The sequence below is a fragment of the Anabrus simplex genome, chromosome X (genome assembly GCF_040414725.1).
Source record: "Anabrus simplex isolate iqAnaSimp1 chromosome X, ASM4041472v1, whole genome shotgun sequence".
Taxonomy (NCBI): domain Eukaryota; kingdom Metazoa; phylum Arthropoda; class Insecta; order Orthoptera; family Tettigoniidae; genus Anabrus; species Anabrus simplex.
The window spans coordinates 154,314,760-154,333,170 of NC_090279.1; the positions used below are offsets into that span (position 1 = coordinate 154,314,760).

The window sequence follows — 18,411 nt, forward strand, 5'->3', positions numbered from 1 at the left end:
GAGAAGGAAGCAACCTTGTCTGGCCTTAATTATCGTTCAGCCCCAATATTTGCCTAGTGTGAAAAAGGCAAACCATAGATAAACATCTTCAGAGCTGCTGACAGTGGGATTTGAACCCATGATCCCGCGAATGCAAGTTCACAGTTAAATGCCCCGAAGTGCGTATCCAACTTGCTCGATGTAAGAGGTTTTATTGTGCCAAAGCCAATGATGACGTATTCTGGAAGTGACACAAACATTCTCCCAATCCTCTTTGATTAATATGACTGAATTCTATTTAAATTGGTTAGGGTAAGGAAGTTGACAATTGCCAATTCACTTGTAGGCACACTGAAATGCTATTATGATATATTCATTAGGGTACAAGGAACGAATAGATGTGTGAAAATGCTGTGTTTTGTACAATTATCAGACATATACAACAATGAACAGCAAATTAAATTCTTCGCGCAGTAGCAAAAATTCGGCCTTAGTTTTTGGATATTAACTCCCTGCTATGTGCTGTCCTAGTCTTACATAGAGGAAGGAAGGAGGCGTAACATCCATGGTCCTTACGAGCTAGGATTCATCTAAATATGCACATATCCGCGGCATGTAATGGATTATTAAGAAAAGCACACCATGACATATAAAAACAGTAAAAGTTTTAAGTTAAATTGTTCTGAAAAAATAATTAACTTATGTGATCTATTTTTTTACATTACTGAACAGGTAAGTAGTGTCGTCAGGGGTTGAAAGAAGGGGATTTCTAAACAGTAGCCATAATAAGGTGCGTAAAGGTGAGAATGGGTTTGCTGCCCTGGCTTACGTCACATTCTCGTAGCCATGCCACGTGCCGTCAACATACGGAAAATGGATAGTATGACATCATACTTAAGATGTCATGGATATTTCTTGTCCACGGTAAAATGTTAAATAATTGAATTCGTCACGCTTGTGCAGTAGTGAAAATTCTGACTTAGTTTTCGGATATTAATTCCCAGTGTCTCTGTGATACCCTATGACATCATCCCTCCGTCACCAAATAAACATAGTCACCATGTGTTCTAGTCATATATAGTGTACTGGTCAATGTTCTATATGTTGGGTAATTGTATAAAAACAGAGTATTTTCGCACCTCTACTTGTTCCTTGTACCCTATCTAATACCATTTCAGAGCGACTACAAGTGAATTGGCGATGGCTGGCTTGTTTACCATAAGTGCCACGTTCTTTCAGCCTGCAAGAGTTTGAAGAGAAGCACTGTAACATATTCCGGACCATATATGTGCCTGCAGTGTTGGCACTCCCAAGTACCACTCAGCGTCAGCTCTTCTGATCTGTATCCGGGGAATTGGGATGCCCTTTCCCCTGTACACATTAGTGATTGAAAACAAGGGAGGATGACAGAATACTTCTTAGGCATAACCGTTATTGGATGTTGGTGACCACGTGTTACTTCTAGTCCCATTGGTTGCTGTGTGTAACCGACTGGTAATGCTAACTAGCACCTTCTAGTCTTTCAGATTGTATATGCATAACATTCTTGTTTGCTCTCCTCTTCTGCTTTTAACTTTACCTTCTACAACAAACTCTGTATTTCATGTTATATTCCAGAACATTTTTGTTTAGATTATTATACAGGGTGGTATATAATAAGTTTGGAGTGTTAAATGGGAAGATCTATTCTTTTACTAACTTTTTTAAAATACATAGTTGGCATATTTTTGTACTGTTGCATGGTTACAATTTTCAGGAAACAAAATATAAACAAACATTCCCTACGCATTTCAATTTCTTTGCATTCATTTAAGAAAAGGCTAGGAAAACAGATAGGGAATCTGCCACCTGGGTGACTGCCCTAAATGCAGATCAGAAGTGATTTAATGATTGAAGGTGGTTTCAGCTGTTCACCACCGAGTGTCCTTGGCCTTTCCTTGGCTCTGCTATGGCAAGTTTTCAACACAGGATAATCTTCATTATGCCACTTGATGTGCCCGTAGCAGTAGAGTTGTCACTCCCCCAGTGTCCCACCAATCACAGTGATTCTGAAGGATCCTCACATGCGCTCATTACACACCTAGTCAGTTTGAGTAACACCCGTAGACCACCACAGTGTTGGCTTTTTTTTTTAAGCTGCTTTGCGTCACACCAACACAGATAGGTCTTATGGTGACGATTAGCTAGGAAAAGGCTAGGAGTGAGAAGGAAGCAGCTATGGCCTTAAGGTATACCCCCCAGAATTTGCCTGGTGTGAAAATGGGAAACCACAGAAAACCATCTTCAGGGCTGCCGACAGTGAGGTTCGAACCCACTAGCTTCTGGATGCAAGGTCACAGCCGCGCGCCTCTAACCGCACGGCCAACGCGCCCAGTAGATCTGGTGATTTTAATATGTAACCAGGCAGGTTGGCAGCAGTGATCAGCCATTACAAAAAGGAGAAAAGAAGAGAATCTGGCGGCGATATTTACTTTCTAGTGTATTGCCTTATGTGGCGATTACTATACGAAGAGTAAATGATATTTGGGTAAGGGGAGATTACAAGCAAAGAGATAGATTATAAAGTGTACTTGACGGATGTTAAAAAGGGAAGAGCAGAGTATGGGGTAGGACTGTTTATCAGGAATAATACTGCACACAACAGTTTCTGTTAGGCATGTAAACGAGCAAATGATGTGGGTAGATTTGGCAGTTGCAGGAATTAGGACGAGAACTGCTTCAGTGTATTCACCATGTGAGGAAGCAGATCAAGATGAAGTTGATAAGTTTTATGAAGCATTGAGTGACATCTTAGTCAGGTCAACAGCAAGGACAGGATAGTGCTAATGGGCGATTTCAATTCGAGAATTGGAAATAGAACTGAAGTATAACGAAAGGGTTATTTGTAAATGTGGGGAAGATATGGAAGCTAATGGGAATCATTTTCTGGAATTCTGTCCTAGTATGGGTTTAGCTGTTACGAATACATTCTTCAAGCATAAGACTACACATGGGAGGCTAGAGGTACCAGATCCATAAAAGACTATATCTTAATAGACTTCAAATTCAGGAAGTCTGTTAGGAATGAACAGTTTTTTTTATTACAAGATATTAGAATCGTTCCGTATTGACGGTTTTTACTTTACAAAGGTGAAAAATGAGAGTATAATCCTAATTCAATACAATAAATATTCCGTCATTAGACGGAGTAAACAAATTCAAACATGTTTCAGCTCATTTGAGCCATCTTCAGTGAAAAATGAGGGGAGATTTGAAATAATTTACATAAGTTGAAAAAATGCTAAAAAAACATAATGAAGGAGCAAATGAAAAAACAAACAAAAGAGAGCCTAGACGGAAACAAAATTAGCACAAATATACAATATTTACATCAATATGCAGAGCAAAAAACAAAAAACGAGCAAAAAGGCACCTTGCTCAACGTTCTCGAGAGCATCCACATCGATTTAGATCAGTTTATGAACCCCTCTCACAATTTAAATGAAGTCAGCGAGGAAAAGAACATTCTATTTGAAACATTCATTCCATATATTTGTCACAATTTCCATAACACAAACAAACCCCACCTCCATCTCTCCAACTCACCACCACTCCCCCCTCCTCACACCAGCCCTGGACTACCCCTTCCCCCTCCGCTCCTTCCATCCTAGCAAACACAGTCGAACCAACAATAGACTCTATCACGGGAACAAGACCATTACTTTGAGAGGCCAGGCCATTTGAGAGGACAACCACCTGCTAAACATCATAAGTTTAAGCTTTCTTCACACCCATTCTACACTTTTTACTTATCATCCCACGTTTCTCACACAACCTCATTTTTCCATTACAGATTAGAGCTTCATTGATGGTTTCCGCTAGATCACTTACAGTTTACTATGCATCTGTCTTCTGCCTAACAAAGCTTCTCAATTTTATATCGCGGCCCTTCCGACCCTTTATAATAAGGCAAGACACCAGCCAACATTATGAAACAATAATCAAGAAAGGGACCGCTAGATTGAGAAGATTTTGAGAATGCTGTTATTTCTAAAGCTTTAAATTTCATTGGTGTTTTTTCCTTGTCACAGGCTTTTCGCCCGCAAGTCACATCAGGCTTGGTTTCTGAAAATGTTTGCTCCCGCTCCCCTCCTGACCAATTTAATGTGATGGGTTTCTACAAGGATGATCAACAGTGATTTCAACCTGTTTGTTATTGTTACCAAACAATATTTTGTAAACTATGAGGTCCCCAACCTCACCATGTGCTACTATTGTTCATTTCCGTCTGCACCATTTGTTTTTTCATTCATTTGTTTTCTTAGATTAACACAGTTTTTAGTTTCAATTATTATTTCAAATTAACACCTTTTCACTGAATTTTGTCGCAGTGAGTTCTTTTTTGCTCTGCATATTGATGTAAATATTGTATATTTGTGCTAATTTTGTTTCCGTCTAGGCTCTCTTTTGTTTGTTTTCTCATTTGCTCCTTCATTATGTTTTTTTAGCACTTTTTCAACTTATATTATGTAAATTATTTCAAATCTCCCCTCATTTTTCACTGAAGATGGCTCAAACGAGCCGAAACATGTTTGAATTTGTTTACGCCGTCTAATGACGGAATATTTATTGTATTGAATTAGGAGGATACTCTCATTTTTTCACCTTTGTAAAGTTTTTTTTATTATACAGACCACTATTTGATCTGTAGTGAACTAAGTATCTCTAGGCCTAGGGGAGAGGAAGTGAAATCTGTCTGAAAATGAATAAAGGTAGAAAATCCCCAGGACGAGGAAATTAGACAGAAGTACATGGATATGATTAGTGAGAAGTTTCGAACAGTGGATAGTAAGCAGAATCAGGATATAGAAAGAGAATCGGTGGCACAGCCTACAGGGATGCTGTAGTAGAAACAGCAAGGGAATGCCTAGGAACGACTGTGTGTAAGGACGGGAAAAAGCGAACATCTTGGTGGAATGATGAAGTGAGAGTAGCTTGTAAACGTAAAAAGAAGACTTATCAGAAATGGTTCCAAACAAGGGCCAATGCAGACAGGGAATTGTACGTAGATGAAAGGAACAGAGCGAAACAAATATTGTGATATGGTTAATTATTCAGGGGATAATAATAAACTTTCGCTCAACAACTTATGGTGTAAAGTAATGACTCAATAATTTGTTTTTTTCCTTTCCCTGAGGTTATGAGTGCATTCTTCGATGTATTCTCAACTAATGGTGGTGGTAATTGTTTTTTCTGTTTTTTTTAATTCATCCTATTTTGGTCATTCATCACAGGTCATGGCGATTCATTACTATTAACTGCAAATAATGCGAGGGTCTTCAACCTCATTCTGAAAGGAGATATAATAATAATAATAATAATAATAATAATAATAATAATAATAATAATAATAATAATAACCTCGATACTATGATATAATCTGCTGATAAATAATTGGGGGTGATTGCAAAATTGTGTGACAGCTTATCCATGTGTTTCAACAAGTGGTATTCTTTTGGTGATTTTTCATGTGGTTTATTGTCAAATGGAGTTTTAGTTTCTGTTGGTTGCGCGTTTCGCTACGTGCTACTCTGCTATCTATCCACCGTGTATTAGTAAGTGAATAATCGTTTAAAATTGTCAATAAAAGAATACAGCGTCGAACGTAATCTGTGAAGGAGGGGGAACTTGCTAAAGAATTTCCAAATTAAATGTTAATAAATTTCCGAATTAAATGTTAAATGAATTTTCCAATGAAATTGTAAAGAATCTTCCATGTAATATTGAAAGGATTTTATTACAATAATGTTCAAAGATTTTCCAAGTATTTTGTAAGCGAATTTTTCTGTGTATTGTGAAAGAATTTTTTGAAATGGAAATATTGCAGCATTCTCCAAAAATTGGTAAGGAAGTTTCCAGAAAGTTTAAAAAATGATTTTTAAAAAAAGACGTGGAAATTTAATGAGAATTAATTGATGGGGACCCCAGAACTTATATGAAGGGGTAGTAAAATTTGTAAAAATTTATCCCTCAAGGGAATATTGTATAATTTAATGATCTAATGTAGCACAATTGGTCATAATGACATTGTTGCTAACATTATGATTGGTCCAATGTTACAGTTCCATAAATAGAGGATTTGACCTGAAGCATGATTTCGGATGGTGTTTAAATGAAGACAGGTTGAATCAAATGGAACCCATAAGCATGCAGTGTACATATAATCATGTTACAGATCGGAAGCAGTCAATTTGAGTTGTATTTGTGTAAACAGTTTTTTTTTCCTTTTCTCATTTGCATTGTCCAGACTGTTGTTTATTTAATAAATGTTATTGTTAGTTTGTTCCGATTTTTTTTTTTTTTTTTCATGCTGTGTCACCTATAGCCCTACAAATAAAAATAATTCAGAAGGTCTGTCCCGAAACAGTAAAGTTGGCCCTGCGAACGTTCCACCATTTGGGACTCTCGCTCCGCCGACTGAGCGACCCCGGAAAAGGGGACAGTATGTTGCGCTGATCTTCAGAAGCTAGCACCTTACTTTATTTAAGAGACTTGTCTTCGACTTCTACACAATTTTGGGACTTCAAATTTATAAAATCGTGTTGTGACTTCGTGTCTGGCAGTGTTTGCAAGCTTGTTTAATGAACTGTTCACCTCTTCTCGTAAACATTTTAAGGCACAGTGCCGGACATTGCGTGTGTTGTGCTACTTTTCAGGGACTTGCGACTTGCTACATATAAGTGACTGATCTTCGACTTCTTCTGCATTTTATGATTTAAAATCGCGCAAAGCTAATCCCTATTGTCTTATATTGCTTCTCGAACTGCTTTTGTGAAATACTTATACTTTAATTCTTTATTTTCCTATGCAATGTTTTTGTATTTTTAATCGACTGATGATGACCCAGATTGGTGGTCGAAACCGGTAACGCTTTTAACCAAATAAGAATGTAACACTACATTTCTTATTTACTTGTATTGAATAGGTTGAAGCACTTAATTTCTTATTTCAATTTAATTGTAGTATATTACATCACTGGCTGCTGGCTTGCCACCTTTCCTGAAAGTCATTGTCACCGTTTTCTTCTCATTTAGTTGTAATCCATTGTATGTAGCCCATGATGTAAGTTTATTGAACCCTTCTCGAAGGTTTTTTTATTTCATGAGACACCAGTACCATGTCGTCTGCGTATGTATATATTTTCACATTTCCTGAAGCAATGATCCTGGGAATGTCCGCGGTCGCGATATTGAAGAGCAACAGGCTGATTGGATCTCCTTGTAATACTCCGATCTTCTGCTCTAGTGGATGTGACACATCCACATTGTCATCTATCTGTATCATGTTGTTATTCAGAATATTCCTCAAAATTTTCGTGATGTAGTTTTTACCAGTAATTGCTTCTAGTTTGTCAATGGTCATAGCCGTGTTTAATAAATCAAAAGCTTTCTTGTCATCTACGAAGACAGCATGTAGCTTTCCTTTAGGGATTCTTGATGCATCTTTTATCTCTTCTAATAGACATTTTATTGCCTATAAAGTTGACTTTCCCTTTGTAAATCCAAACTGTTCTTCTGGTATTGCTCCCTCTACTAGAGTGCATAAATAGTCTGTTAGTAGGCTAGTTAGTATTTTGAAAATTGTACTACAAAATCTGCAAGAGAGATACCTACCATGATCCAAGTGAACCGTGCCACTGTAAACTCTGTGGCAACCAATGTGATAGATACCATGTAATAAAATGCAAAAGCAGACAAATCTCGCTGACAAAATTCTGTAATAGTTAAGTGCTATATAAACTGTAGAACTATACATTGACCATTATGACTATAATGGTATTATTGTACGGCCATTGGCTGCATTAAATATTATTTTTCTAAGGGTACCCTCGCCTCTTCACGAGTTTCACCAACCAGAACAATTATCATCCACATATAGCAAGATTCATGGTAGTTCTGGCATCAGCTGCTTTGTCAAGTAGTTAATGTCAATGGTGAACAGAATTAGAGTCGATCCACTCACTATGCACACAGATTTCAACAGGAAAACTTTCACACACACCTGAACTAGCTTTCACTTCGGTATACAGATGACCACATATAGTACGCACACCTTTCAGTGATAGATGGACACCCTAGTGCTGAATGGGTTGACCTCGGTTATCTTCGAGATTCGTATTGGCAAATCTTTGAAACACAAACTATGAATCACTTATGCATCGCTGTGCAACATCTGGCGTACACTTTACGTACTAGTACTGTTGTCACCGCTATCTCAATCCTATATACTGCCTGCTCTATGCTATGCAGTTAACATGCTTCTCAGCGTGAGCTCTTAGTGTTACGAACCTCCGCTAGGGGCGCCAACTTATCTCCGTACCCACGTTATTGTGTTACAGTGCTTTTGCATCGAGCATTTATGTGTCTGTCACTGGTTGCAAAATAATGAATTGTTGTGTTCCTCTCTGTAGGCCTATATCGTAGCAAGGAATCCAAATTCTTCAGGTGTGAGGATTCCTGAAATCCCCCCAAGTAAAGAACTTTGGGAAAATTGGCTTAACGCTATATCAAAGCAAGGATCAACCAAGGGTAATGGATTCCATCCGATTATTCTCGTGTTTGTAGCCTCAATTTTAGAGATGGAGATAAAAGATAAAATAAAAATATATTGAAGCCGGAGAGCGTGCTTAGTCGGTCTTCGAATTATCCCCATTACCTTCAAACCAGAAAAATAGCTCCACGAAAGATCAGACAGTGACAAGATATTTCTTTGGAAGAAGTCTGTGATGAAACAAGCTCTTCAACTGCAGGAAATACATTGGATGACGAGTACGAAATTCATTTGAACAACGATGTATCAATCCAAGTCAATAATCCAACGGGTAAGAATGACAGCAGTGATCAGAAAATCAGACATTAGAGGTTCTGATCAAGAATTCTGAGACTGCGATAACAGCTGATGAGTAACAATAATGAAGTTTAAAGGCTACAGATACAATTCGAAAGACAACCCAGAAATTGACTGTCTGAACAAAGTAAAGGAAGCAGACAAATATAAAGCAAAACGACAGTTTTTTAAAATCAAATCCATAATAAGACTATATCCGGGTAGTCAGAACAGATTACGCGGTACTATGTGGCGTGGGGAATAGTATCCCAAACGGTTACGAATATGGCAGGACTCCTGGTCTAGTGTCAGCTCCGTCACGAAGTACTCTGGACAGGTAGCTAAATGGAAAATGTTGATAGTGTTTGTCGAGATCTCCCAATTAGTGAAGGAAAGACTTCGAGCTGAATGTACAGAAAACTCCCAGACCAACAGAGAGGTGTGTAACAGTGATCGCCGAATAAATGCTAATTAGGTACAGCTCCTCTACGACCGAACCAGTGACAAGTTTCGTTTGCGTAGTCAATGTTGAAGGTGTATGCGGCACAGGTATAGTAAAATCTCCTGCTCTCGCGAATTAACAGTTGTGTTTTCTTGTAATCCGACTTTCAAAGAAGTTCTCTAGTCCTGCTGCCTACTTCCCTGTCAAAGGCTTAGAAGTCTCCGATCTATCCCTTTTAGTTCAGAAATTATTACTGTAATGCCTTACGGCAAAAACAATCCAGATTGTGTGCATTTCTATTCACCAGCAGATAAAATACTTGCAATGGTTGAATGATGATTTCATTGAGTACGTTAAAATAATTCGGCTGGAATCAAAACGTGAAAAACTGAAGCATCTGACTAATAAGACGGCAGATGCTGTCTCGCTAACTGCGAAATCTATAGTGGAATGTGTCTCTTATCTGTTACAAAATCGGTTATTTTATGTTCTCACTAGATGATTTTCTGGAGACGCATTAGAACCTTTGTTTAGTGCAGTGAGATTGGGTGGTGTATTTAATGACATGACGAACGTATCCTGAAAACTGGTCATAAATAAAAGCTTTTTTTTTCTATTTTGCTTTACGTCGCACCGACACAGATGGGATAGGACGATGGGATAGGAAAGGCCTAGGAATTGGAAGGAAGCGGCCGTGGCCTTCATAAATAAAAGGACCAGCGAAATAGTGATAGAAATATTTTTGCGCCCACCACTGGTAAATAACAGTAAGAAAAGGACTCAAAAGGTGCTTCGTTACTCGTGTCGAGAAAATTCTGAAATTTGTATGTACCACACTGCAGTGGGATGATCCTAATATATCTACTGTAAGTGGTAAGATTTTATACATTTTATGTATCTATATCTTAAGCCAAGCTCATATGTTAAATGGAAGTTTCTTTATGTGCATTATCTTTTCAATTAGTAACATGTTCAGGATTATTTTTCATTCTATATTGGTGTTACGGACCAACTCTCATTTAACCATGTGCTCTGGGTGCGGTAAGTGCTGCCATCTGCAATGTCGTCGTAAACGCAATTCTTGCGGCACAGAGCAGGCAGTATATAGAGATTGAGATGGCGGTGGTTGTTGTTTACACAGCAAAACCAAACTATAGAATTCATGCTAGGAACAAGATTCGCATCGAGAAATGTTATATAATGTGTGTGTGACACAGTTGTTGGCTTAAGATAAATTCATATCAATCGATAATATTGATTCAATTCAGATTTCATTTCCATTCAGTTGGCAGTATTACCGGAATCGGAAGAGCTCACTCCTTACTCCTCTACCCCTTACAAAAATTTATCGCTAAAAGGTGCGCCTACTATACATGTCCTGAATCAGACTAGCATACTCCTCAGGGATATTTTGGTGGAGCATTCTATTTACAGCACTTTAATTTTCTTATTACTTTTGTCAAGGACATGAAGGACTCCATTACTCTGAATTAAATTTACTGCAACTTATGGCACTTAATTTCAAATTCTGCAGAAATATGCATTTTCAAACAGACTGTAGAATAAAAATGAAAATATGAAACACAGAAATAGCTTCAACACTTTTGGTGAATGTATACATAACAAATGTCCACTTATATTTAAAATGACAGAACATCAACAATGCAAATTAAATGAACATAGGTACAATAGGCCTACCTAGTAAAAACACATAGGCCTACCTAGTAAGAACACATGGCTGTAATGATAAAACTCTTATAAAGTCAGGTTTGGGATATTTCACATGCATCTTAAGTATTTCCAAAGGAACTGACAACCCTAAAGCACAAAATGGTTGTTTGTATTCTTGAAATTTGGCTTTCTGACAGGTACAAATGTACATGAAGACAACATTCATGGCCTAATTAAATGTAACTAATGCACTAGTATGCTTTTCAAGTTAATAATTCTTCCTAAATGCAGATCAGTGGTGACTGATTGTGGTCTCTGGTATGGGTTCACCACCTGACCATTAGCAATGCAATATAGGCAAATTGCCCAATGGTCATCACAAATATAAACTATATTGTTACCATCACCTATGAAGAAAGACCTAATCCATCACGTTAATACATTTATAAAACCCAGAATACATAAAGCAACTTTAGTTAAGCCTGTAAAGGAAGAAAGTTAAATACTTCGTCTTAAGGTGCAATGAAGAACGAAGAAAGAATAAAACTACCGAGTACCTGAATGAAATTAAATACACTCGTCATAAAAGAGCACACTGCCATCAGAATTTCCCGCTGAAATATTCATTAAATTGTAAGAGTATGTGGGTACCACAGCCAAACGTCCCTAATCCTTCAACCGATGTCATTAACATTGTCAGTAAGTAGTTTCAAAAAGACGAGTTACGTATTTCCAATACTGCTAACAAGTATCGGACAGCAAAAGAAACTGCACTCACAGTCTTTTTCAAAGTGAGTAAGTGACAATTCAAACCTACTCGTACTAACAGCATTCCACTAATCCCATATTATATTACTGAGAAATACTAAAAACTCAGAACTTGTAACATAAATTACCTATTTGCTTAGAAGTTACCACTGAGCACTGACTCAAACCACTCACACCAAAGACTGACAACATCAAACAGCGACCACTACATAAAAGCAAAGAACTCAATCCCAATCCTACCCGATCCCACCATACCTTCGAGTGCCTTCGAGCATAGAAGTATGCTCGCGCAAAGAGAATGAGTGCTCGCGCACGCTCGCGCACCATACTGCAAAAAAACAAAAAGGTTATGTTTAAAAAACACAATGGCGCCGAGGCATCTTCCAAAGAAGATATGAAGATATAAGTAGAAAGTTCCGATCAGAGAGGATACAAGCGACACTCGAATGCAATATTGTCCAATACTGTAAGTTCACTACATCGAATATGTTATAAAAAACATGGAAAGTATTCAATGCTCTTTATTATGGCAGCAATGATTTTTGTTAACATTTGTTATTGTTGGCATGCCTTCTTTAGCACGTGGTAGCTTCTTTCTTGTGTGCAAGTGACAGTTCTTAAGAGAGACGATGGGTAAAAATAAGAAGAAAGGTTTCAATTGGAAAGCTAGACAAGTTGTCGATACAACTATAGATGATTCTAAGACGAAAAAGGTATTATCTGCTCCTTTATTCTAATTTATTATGTTTACAATTATAATTTCAGTTGAGACGAGGTTATGTCCGTTTATTTCATGGTTACGCATGAAATAACTAATATATTATACAAGATTTTAACGCAACCGTAGCGTATCCTCTATAAACATGAGTGAATCTCTTGTGCTGGTTAACCGCCTAGTAACCTGTTTTTCTATATAACGCATATATCCGACTTCTATACTGGAATATCCGAGTGAGTTGGATGCGGGTTTCTGGCCGTGTATTATAGTGGTGGTGGTGGTTGTGTTAAGAGGAACAGTACTAACCAATAAGTTTATAGTCTTTTCCGAGATATGGAAATTGTGATATAAAGTTTTTATTAATCATCATAAATAGTGGTTAATAGTGTCGTGAAATGTTTCATTCTCAAAAGCATCGGAACTGGGTGTTAGTCAAATACCAAGCCCAACCAAATATCAAGAAGAAGTGTTAAGAGGAAGCACAACTATATAACCCGTGAGCATACATTCTGGAGGTGGCGAGTTCGAACCACACTATCGGCAGCCTTTGAAGTGGTTTTCCGTGATTTCCCATTTTTACACCAGTCACTTCCTTCCCAGTCCTAGCCCTGCCACATCCTACCGTCAATATAAGGTCCGTCTGAGTCATTGTGACGTAATACCAATAAGAATACTGGAATTAGATATTGAGGCATCCAATTTCAATTGAATTTTGACAGACGGTTCAATGTGACTATTCTGCTATATTGTGCAATATTTGGAGTTGCGCGATAGCATTGAACGTTGGTGTGTTATTGAAATGTAATATCATTATTGAAGATGGTAAGACGTAGCATGTTGGTTGCGTTCTAACTTAATGCTTCACTGTATATGATCTCATATGACTGATGAGAACAACCTTCACCATTAACAGGAAGGAGTGAACAGGAAAGCGTATGGCCGTGGAAGGGTCTGCTTCGAGGAGACGGGTCGGTGAGTAACTACAAGTCTGACGGAACACATGAGAAATACTCGCTTCCTCCAGACCTCAGAATCAGTCATAGCTGCAGACCCTCCACTATGTTTGATGAAACCAAGCTTCTAGCCTTCAACTGTAAACAAAAATCAGAAAAGCCATGGAAATTCAAATACACCCACATAACACCAACTTCAGTCAGACTTGACCAAGCCTACGCAGAAAATTTCAATACATCAACCTTTCATTGACCCATGATGCAGAATAACATCCGGAATCACCATGGCCAATAGGACCTAATACAACCCTTCCTCTTTGGTTCAGTGGTGGAGTGTCCAACTCATGACACCAAGTTCACTAGTTCAATCTTGGCTGAGGTAGTTGGGTAGAACTTGACTATGTACTACGTAAGCTTTATAACATGGAGAAGAAATGATGCACTGAGCGGGATAGCCGTGCGATTGAGGGCGTGCAGCTGTGAGCTTGCATCTGGGAGATACTGGGTTCGAACCCCACTGTCGGTAGCCCTGAGGAGAATGGCTTTCCATAGTTTCCCATTTTCACTCCAGGCAAATGCTGGGGCTGTACCTTAATGAAGGCCATGGCCACTTCCTTCCCATTTCTAGCCCTTTCCTGTCTCATAAACACCGCATGACCTGTCTGTTTCAGTGTGATGTAAAAAAAAAAAAAAGAAGAAGAAGAAGAAATGCTGAAAATCTTCCGTACTGGGCGAGTTGGCTGTGTGGTTAGGGGCGCGCAGCTGTGAGCTTGCATCTGGGAGATAGTGGGTTCGAACCCCACTGTCGGCAACCCTGAAGATGGTTTTCCATGGTTTCCCATTTTCACACCAGGCAAATGCTGCAAACCCTCCACACTACCAACCATCTCAGAAACATGCATTAGTGGCATCCTAAATTGCTTCCACCCGTAAAGCTTGACTTAATCCATTTCTATTGCTGATCCACAGAGCTACGTTCAGGCCGCCACAGGAGTATCCAGTGACTTTCCCATCACTGTTGGCATTCTCCAGGGTTCAGCGCTGTCACCGCTCTTGTTCATTCTAGTGATGGACACTGTAACAGCACATGTGCACCACCCTGCTTCTCTACATAGATGATGTTACGTTGGCCTCTTGAGAATCAGGTTGATCTGCAGTTCAAACCCGAGAATGTTCTGATTGGCTGGTGCAATATGGCCTGCGCCACAATAAAAAGAAGACTGAATATATGACGTCAGATCCACAAGCAGTTGGAGCCATTCAGGTAGACGGTGAAGACCTGCCGCGAGTGACAAGATTCAAGTATCTTGGCTCCATGATCGGTAATGATGGCTGACTTGTTGAAGAGGTCATTGCAAGAATATCTGCAGCCTGAATGAATTGGCGAACGATGACTGGCATCACTTGCGATCAGAGGATGAAAGATGATCTCAATTCAAAAATCTATTCACTGTCGTTTGACCTGTTGCACTGTATGGTTGCAATTGTTGGCCGGCTACAACTGAGGTAGAGTGTTGACTGGGCGTCATGGAGACTAAGATGTTGAGGTGGATAGTTGGTGTCACTAAACTGAATTACATCTCCAATGAGCCCCTCAGGGGGAGATATGGTGTTGCACCGATTCAAAACAAAATGCACACGAGTTGTTTACAATAGTTTGGACATGTATTAAGGACTGAGGCTGACACTATTGTGAAAACTGGTTACATGTTAGAAGTTGCCTGTAGGACAAACGAATCAGTGATGGGCCGATACTGTTCAGAAAGATCTGAAGAGCATTAATCTCCACCCTAATGTGGCCCGGGACAGAACGAAATGGAGATAATGAATCCATGAGGGCCAGTCGCTGAAGAAAACGAAGTACTGCTGACTGCAAGTAATTGGGAAAAGGCCAGGGGGGAAAAAAGACGAATAGTATTCGGGTCAAATTCTGTTCGTTACAAGGTAACAGGCCACTCAGAATAATGAAATACACTGATGAACAATTGAGTTAGAGACACCTGGATAATAGCATGTAGTGCCCCCTTTTGCCCTGAAGATGGCAGTGACATGGACAACACAAGGTGTCAATGTGTTGGGGAGCCATCCTGATCACTGACAGCCACACGACCCCTCATAATATACAGATTTTGATCGGGGCAGGGTCTAGGGCATGCAGACCTCAGATGTGCTCAATAGGATTGAAGTCAGGCGATCTTTGGGACTAGGCAAGCATCCTCCTATCTCTGGAGTGTTCATTGTACAAATCGGCCACAGTTCGGGAGTGATGGGACAGTCGTCTTGCTACAGGCAAAGATTTCCTTCAGGGTTCTGGAAGTAAATGACTGGGTGGACGTTATCAGACAGGAGGTTCCTGTAAGGTTTGCTGGTGAGGGTGGGGGTCAGATATACCAGGGTTACAATTTCATCCCGCATGAACACTCCTCAGACAAGAATACTGCCGCCACCGGCTCAGCTGGCAAGAGGGACCCATTGTCTCGTTCTGGGTGACACACTCATACCTTACCATCACCGTCTACCAGCTGGTACCTTGAATCATGTGACTGAGCAAACTTTTTCCTTACTTCAAAAGATTGTTCCTTTGCCCATGTCAGTCATTGTACCTGCTGATGTGCGGCGAGCAGAGGTACCCCTGCAGGTTGGTAACTCCTGTACCACATTGCAAGGAGATGGTCCTGAATGGCACAGATGCTCACACTTATACCTGTGATATTAAAAGAAGCGCTTTAACAGATAGGGCTGGAAGGAGGAACATTACATGGTGTTGCCACATTCTTGCATTCCTTTCTCCTTCCGAACTGCTGCGCTCTAGTTCTAACACCTGTTACCATCCGAGCTAGCTGACTGTGACTTTTCTCATCAATACTTTGCACTCCACGGCATTTGACCCAGGTGGTGATTTTCCCCGAATCCATGTACTTATGGAACATTCTTAACTCATTGCCCCGTTGAAAGCCCATTGCCTGCATGACTTCGCAGAGGAATGACCCATGCGTCTGGCACCGATAATGCAACCACAATCTCTCATGTTTTGCCCATCCTGTGACCAACTTTTGCTCACACGACCAGTGCGATATCTGACGTCGCACCCACATGCTGTGATTTAGCGCATTGACCCCAGAGTCATTTTGCCAAAACGGCAGCTATCTCTAATTCATTTGCTCGTCAGTATAGGTGCTCAGCCTGTTTTAAAAGGTCAGGAACCCAGTAGCTGAGATTTTTTTTCCTCCTTTGTTCCGGCTGTCTGTGGGACCACATTTGACAATCTTTGCAGTATTTTTAGCTTCTCTCTCTGTGCCAGTATCTTTTTCTTCTTCTCTATAGGATCTCCCTTTTCTCACTAGTGTTTCCCCAGTCTCCTGGAAACCACAGAACTTTTTGACAAGTTGTCTAAATCGATTTCTGTCCATGATGTGATCTTCCGGAACCCGCATCTTCTTCAAGTCCAAGCTCACTTCTCGGAAACATTTCAGGTCTGTATTCCTCTTCCTGAAGAATTCGAAGATTCTCTTCGTCAGTCTGTTACTGTCCATCTCAACAAGTGTCCATAGAACTGTAACCTTCTCTTCCTCATCAGTTCAACCACTCCTTCTGCTCTTTGATACAATTCTTTCTTAGATTTGAATCTCCTCATTTCATTTTTTACATTAGGACCTAGACTTCTTCTTAGCATGTTTCTTTCCCTCTTCCGGATATCATCAAGCCCACCCGTTCTGATCATACCCAATGTTTCTGCTGCAGGCACGCACTGAGGTTTAATAGCAAGGTCTAGATGCCTCAATGTAGCCCCATAAGATATAGAACCTTTTTGTTGTTGTTGTTGTTGTTGTTGTTGAAATGCCATTTCCATTTTTCTCCCTGCTCCTTAATGGCATTATTTTCTGACCCAATATCTTGTAATTATTATTATTATTATTATTATTATTATTATTATTATTATTATTATTATTATTATTATTATTATTATTATTATTATTATTATTATTGTTGTTGTTGTTGTTTCTCCTCTTCTTTTGTTGTTGTATTTCCTTTCCTGTTTCTGATGTAACATTTCTTGTTCCAGGTCTGTTATATTTGTAGAAGTAATGTGACTCTATTTTGATGTGGTGAAAAAAAGGATATAAGCTTCTCCTTGACAATCAGTTCACACTAATACGGACTTTGTTGTATTCTTCTTTTCAGATCTCCCTCGAGCTCTCAGATGTCCGCTCTGACAGTTATGACAAGTGCAACGCGTTGGTTATTCCTTCACAGAAGAGGAAAACCAAGAAGATAATCGAGAACGTCACCAAGACCCGTATATTATCCAAACGTGAAAGGAAACGCCTCGAAAAGATTGTCGACCAGAAGAAGAAGAAACTGAACGTAAGTGATTTGTTTGATAACTTCCTTTTTATATCTTATTTGTCAGCATTTATGGCTCTTATGTTGTTCTGTTGTATCAGTTGTATGTTGTTATGTTATACAGTACCTTGGATCACCTTGCGACGACTTCCAGCGTGTAGGTCTTCTTTATAATCATATCTGTTTCTGCTCACAGCACATACCCAAAATATTTTGAACAAAAGTGTGCTTTTTTTCTTCTTCTTTTTCTTCCTTCTCCCAATCAGCATAAAGCAATTATTTTCATACCTCTACAACAGAAATACAATCCATTGACACTGGCTGACCATGTCAGCATCTTGGTCTGTGTGGTACTGTCAACATTCTCCCTCTTTGAAATATATCCAACATTTGGTATCTTACTGTAACTAGCACATAACTTAGCAGTTGGTTGTGCAACAAGAGAATTACTTTCTACACGGTTGCCACATTTTGGAGAACAGAGTCCTAGGTTGTTAAGTACGCATAATCTATAATATACCGAAAGTGTTTCCATCATGGCTTAACAGACATGTCAACTCCCCCAATTTAAGTAGGAGACTCCCTATTTTTGGTTCTTCCTCCCTCTCTCCTGACCACAGAGACTTATCTCCTGTTTTTGAGAACAGATCTAGTATTCCTGTATTTTTTTG

General features: G+C 39.3%; 2 protein-coding genes across 9 annotated transcripts in view; one reads left to right on the forward strand and one right to left on the reverse strand.

Moving 5' to 3' along the window:
- LOC136886732 (serine/arginine repetitive matrix protein 1) overlaps positions 1–11,965 on the reverse strand; it is a 104,488-nt gene extending 92,523 nt beyond the window's left edge. For 7 of the 8 annotated variants that reach the window (XM_068230743.1, XM_068230740.1, XM_068230738.1 and 4 more), the window contains exon 1: positions 11,736–11,793. In XM_068230743.1, the coding sequence (XP_068086844.1) occupies positions 11,736–11,789 (54 nt within the window). In that variant the 5' untranslated portion in view covers positions 11,790–11,793. Of the gene's footprint in view, positions 1–11,735; positions 11,794–11,853 lie in introns of those variants that run through there. The other variant, XM_068230737.1, reaches the window with a different exon arrangement.
- A 344-nt stretch (positions 11,966–12,309) lies between these two features.
- kz (putative ATP-dependent RNA helicase kurz) overlaps positions 12,310–18,411 on the forward strand; it is an 89,647-nt gene continuing 83,545 nt past the window's right edge. The window contains exons 1-2 of the mRNA XM_067159310.2: positions 12,310–12,438; positions 17,579–17,761. Of these exons, the coding sequence (XP_067015411.2) occupies positions 12,355–12,438; positions 17,579–17,761 (267 nt within the window). The 5' untranslated portion in view covers positions 12,310–12,354. The remainder of the gene's footprint in view (positions 12,439–17,578; positions 17,762–18,411) is intronic.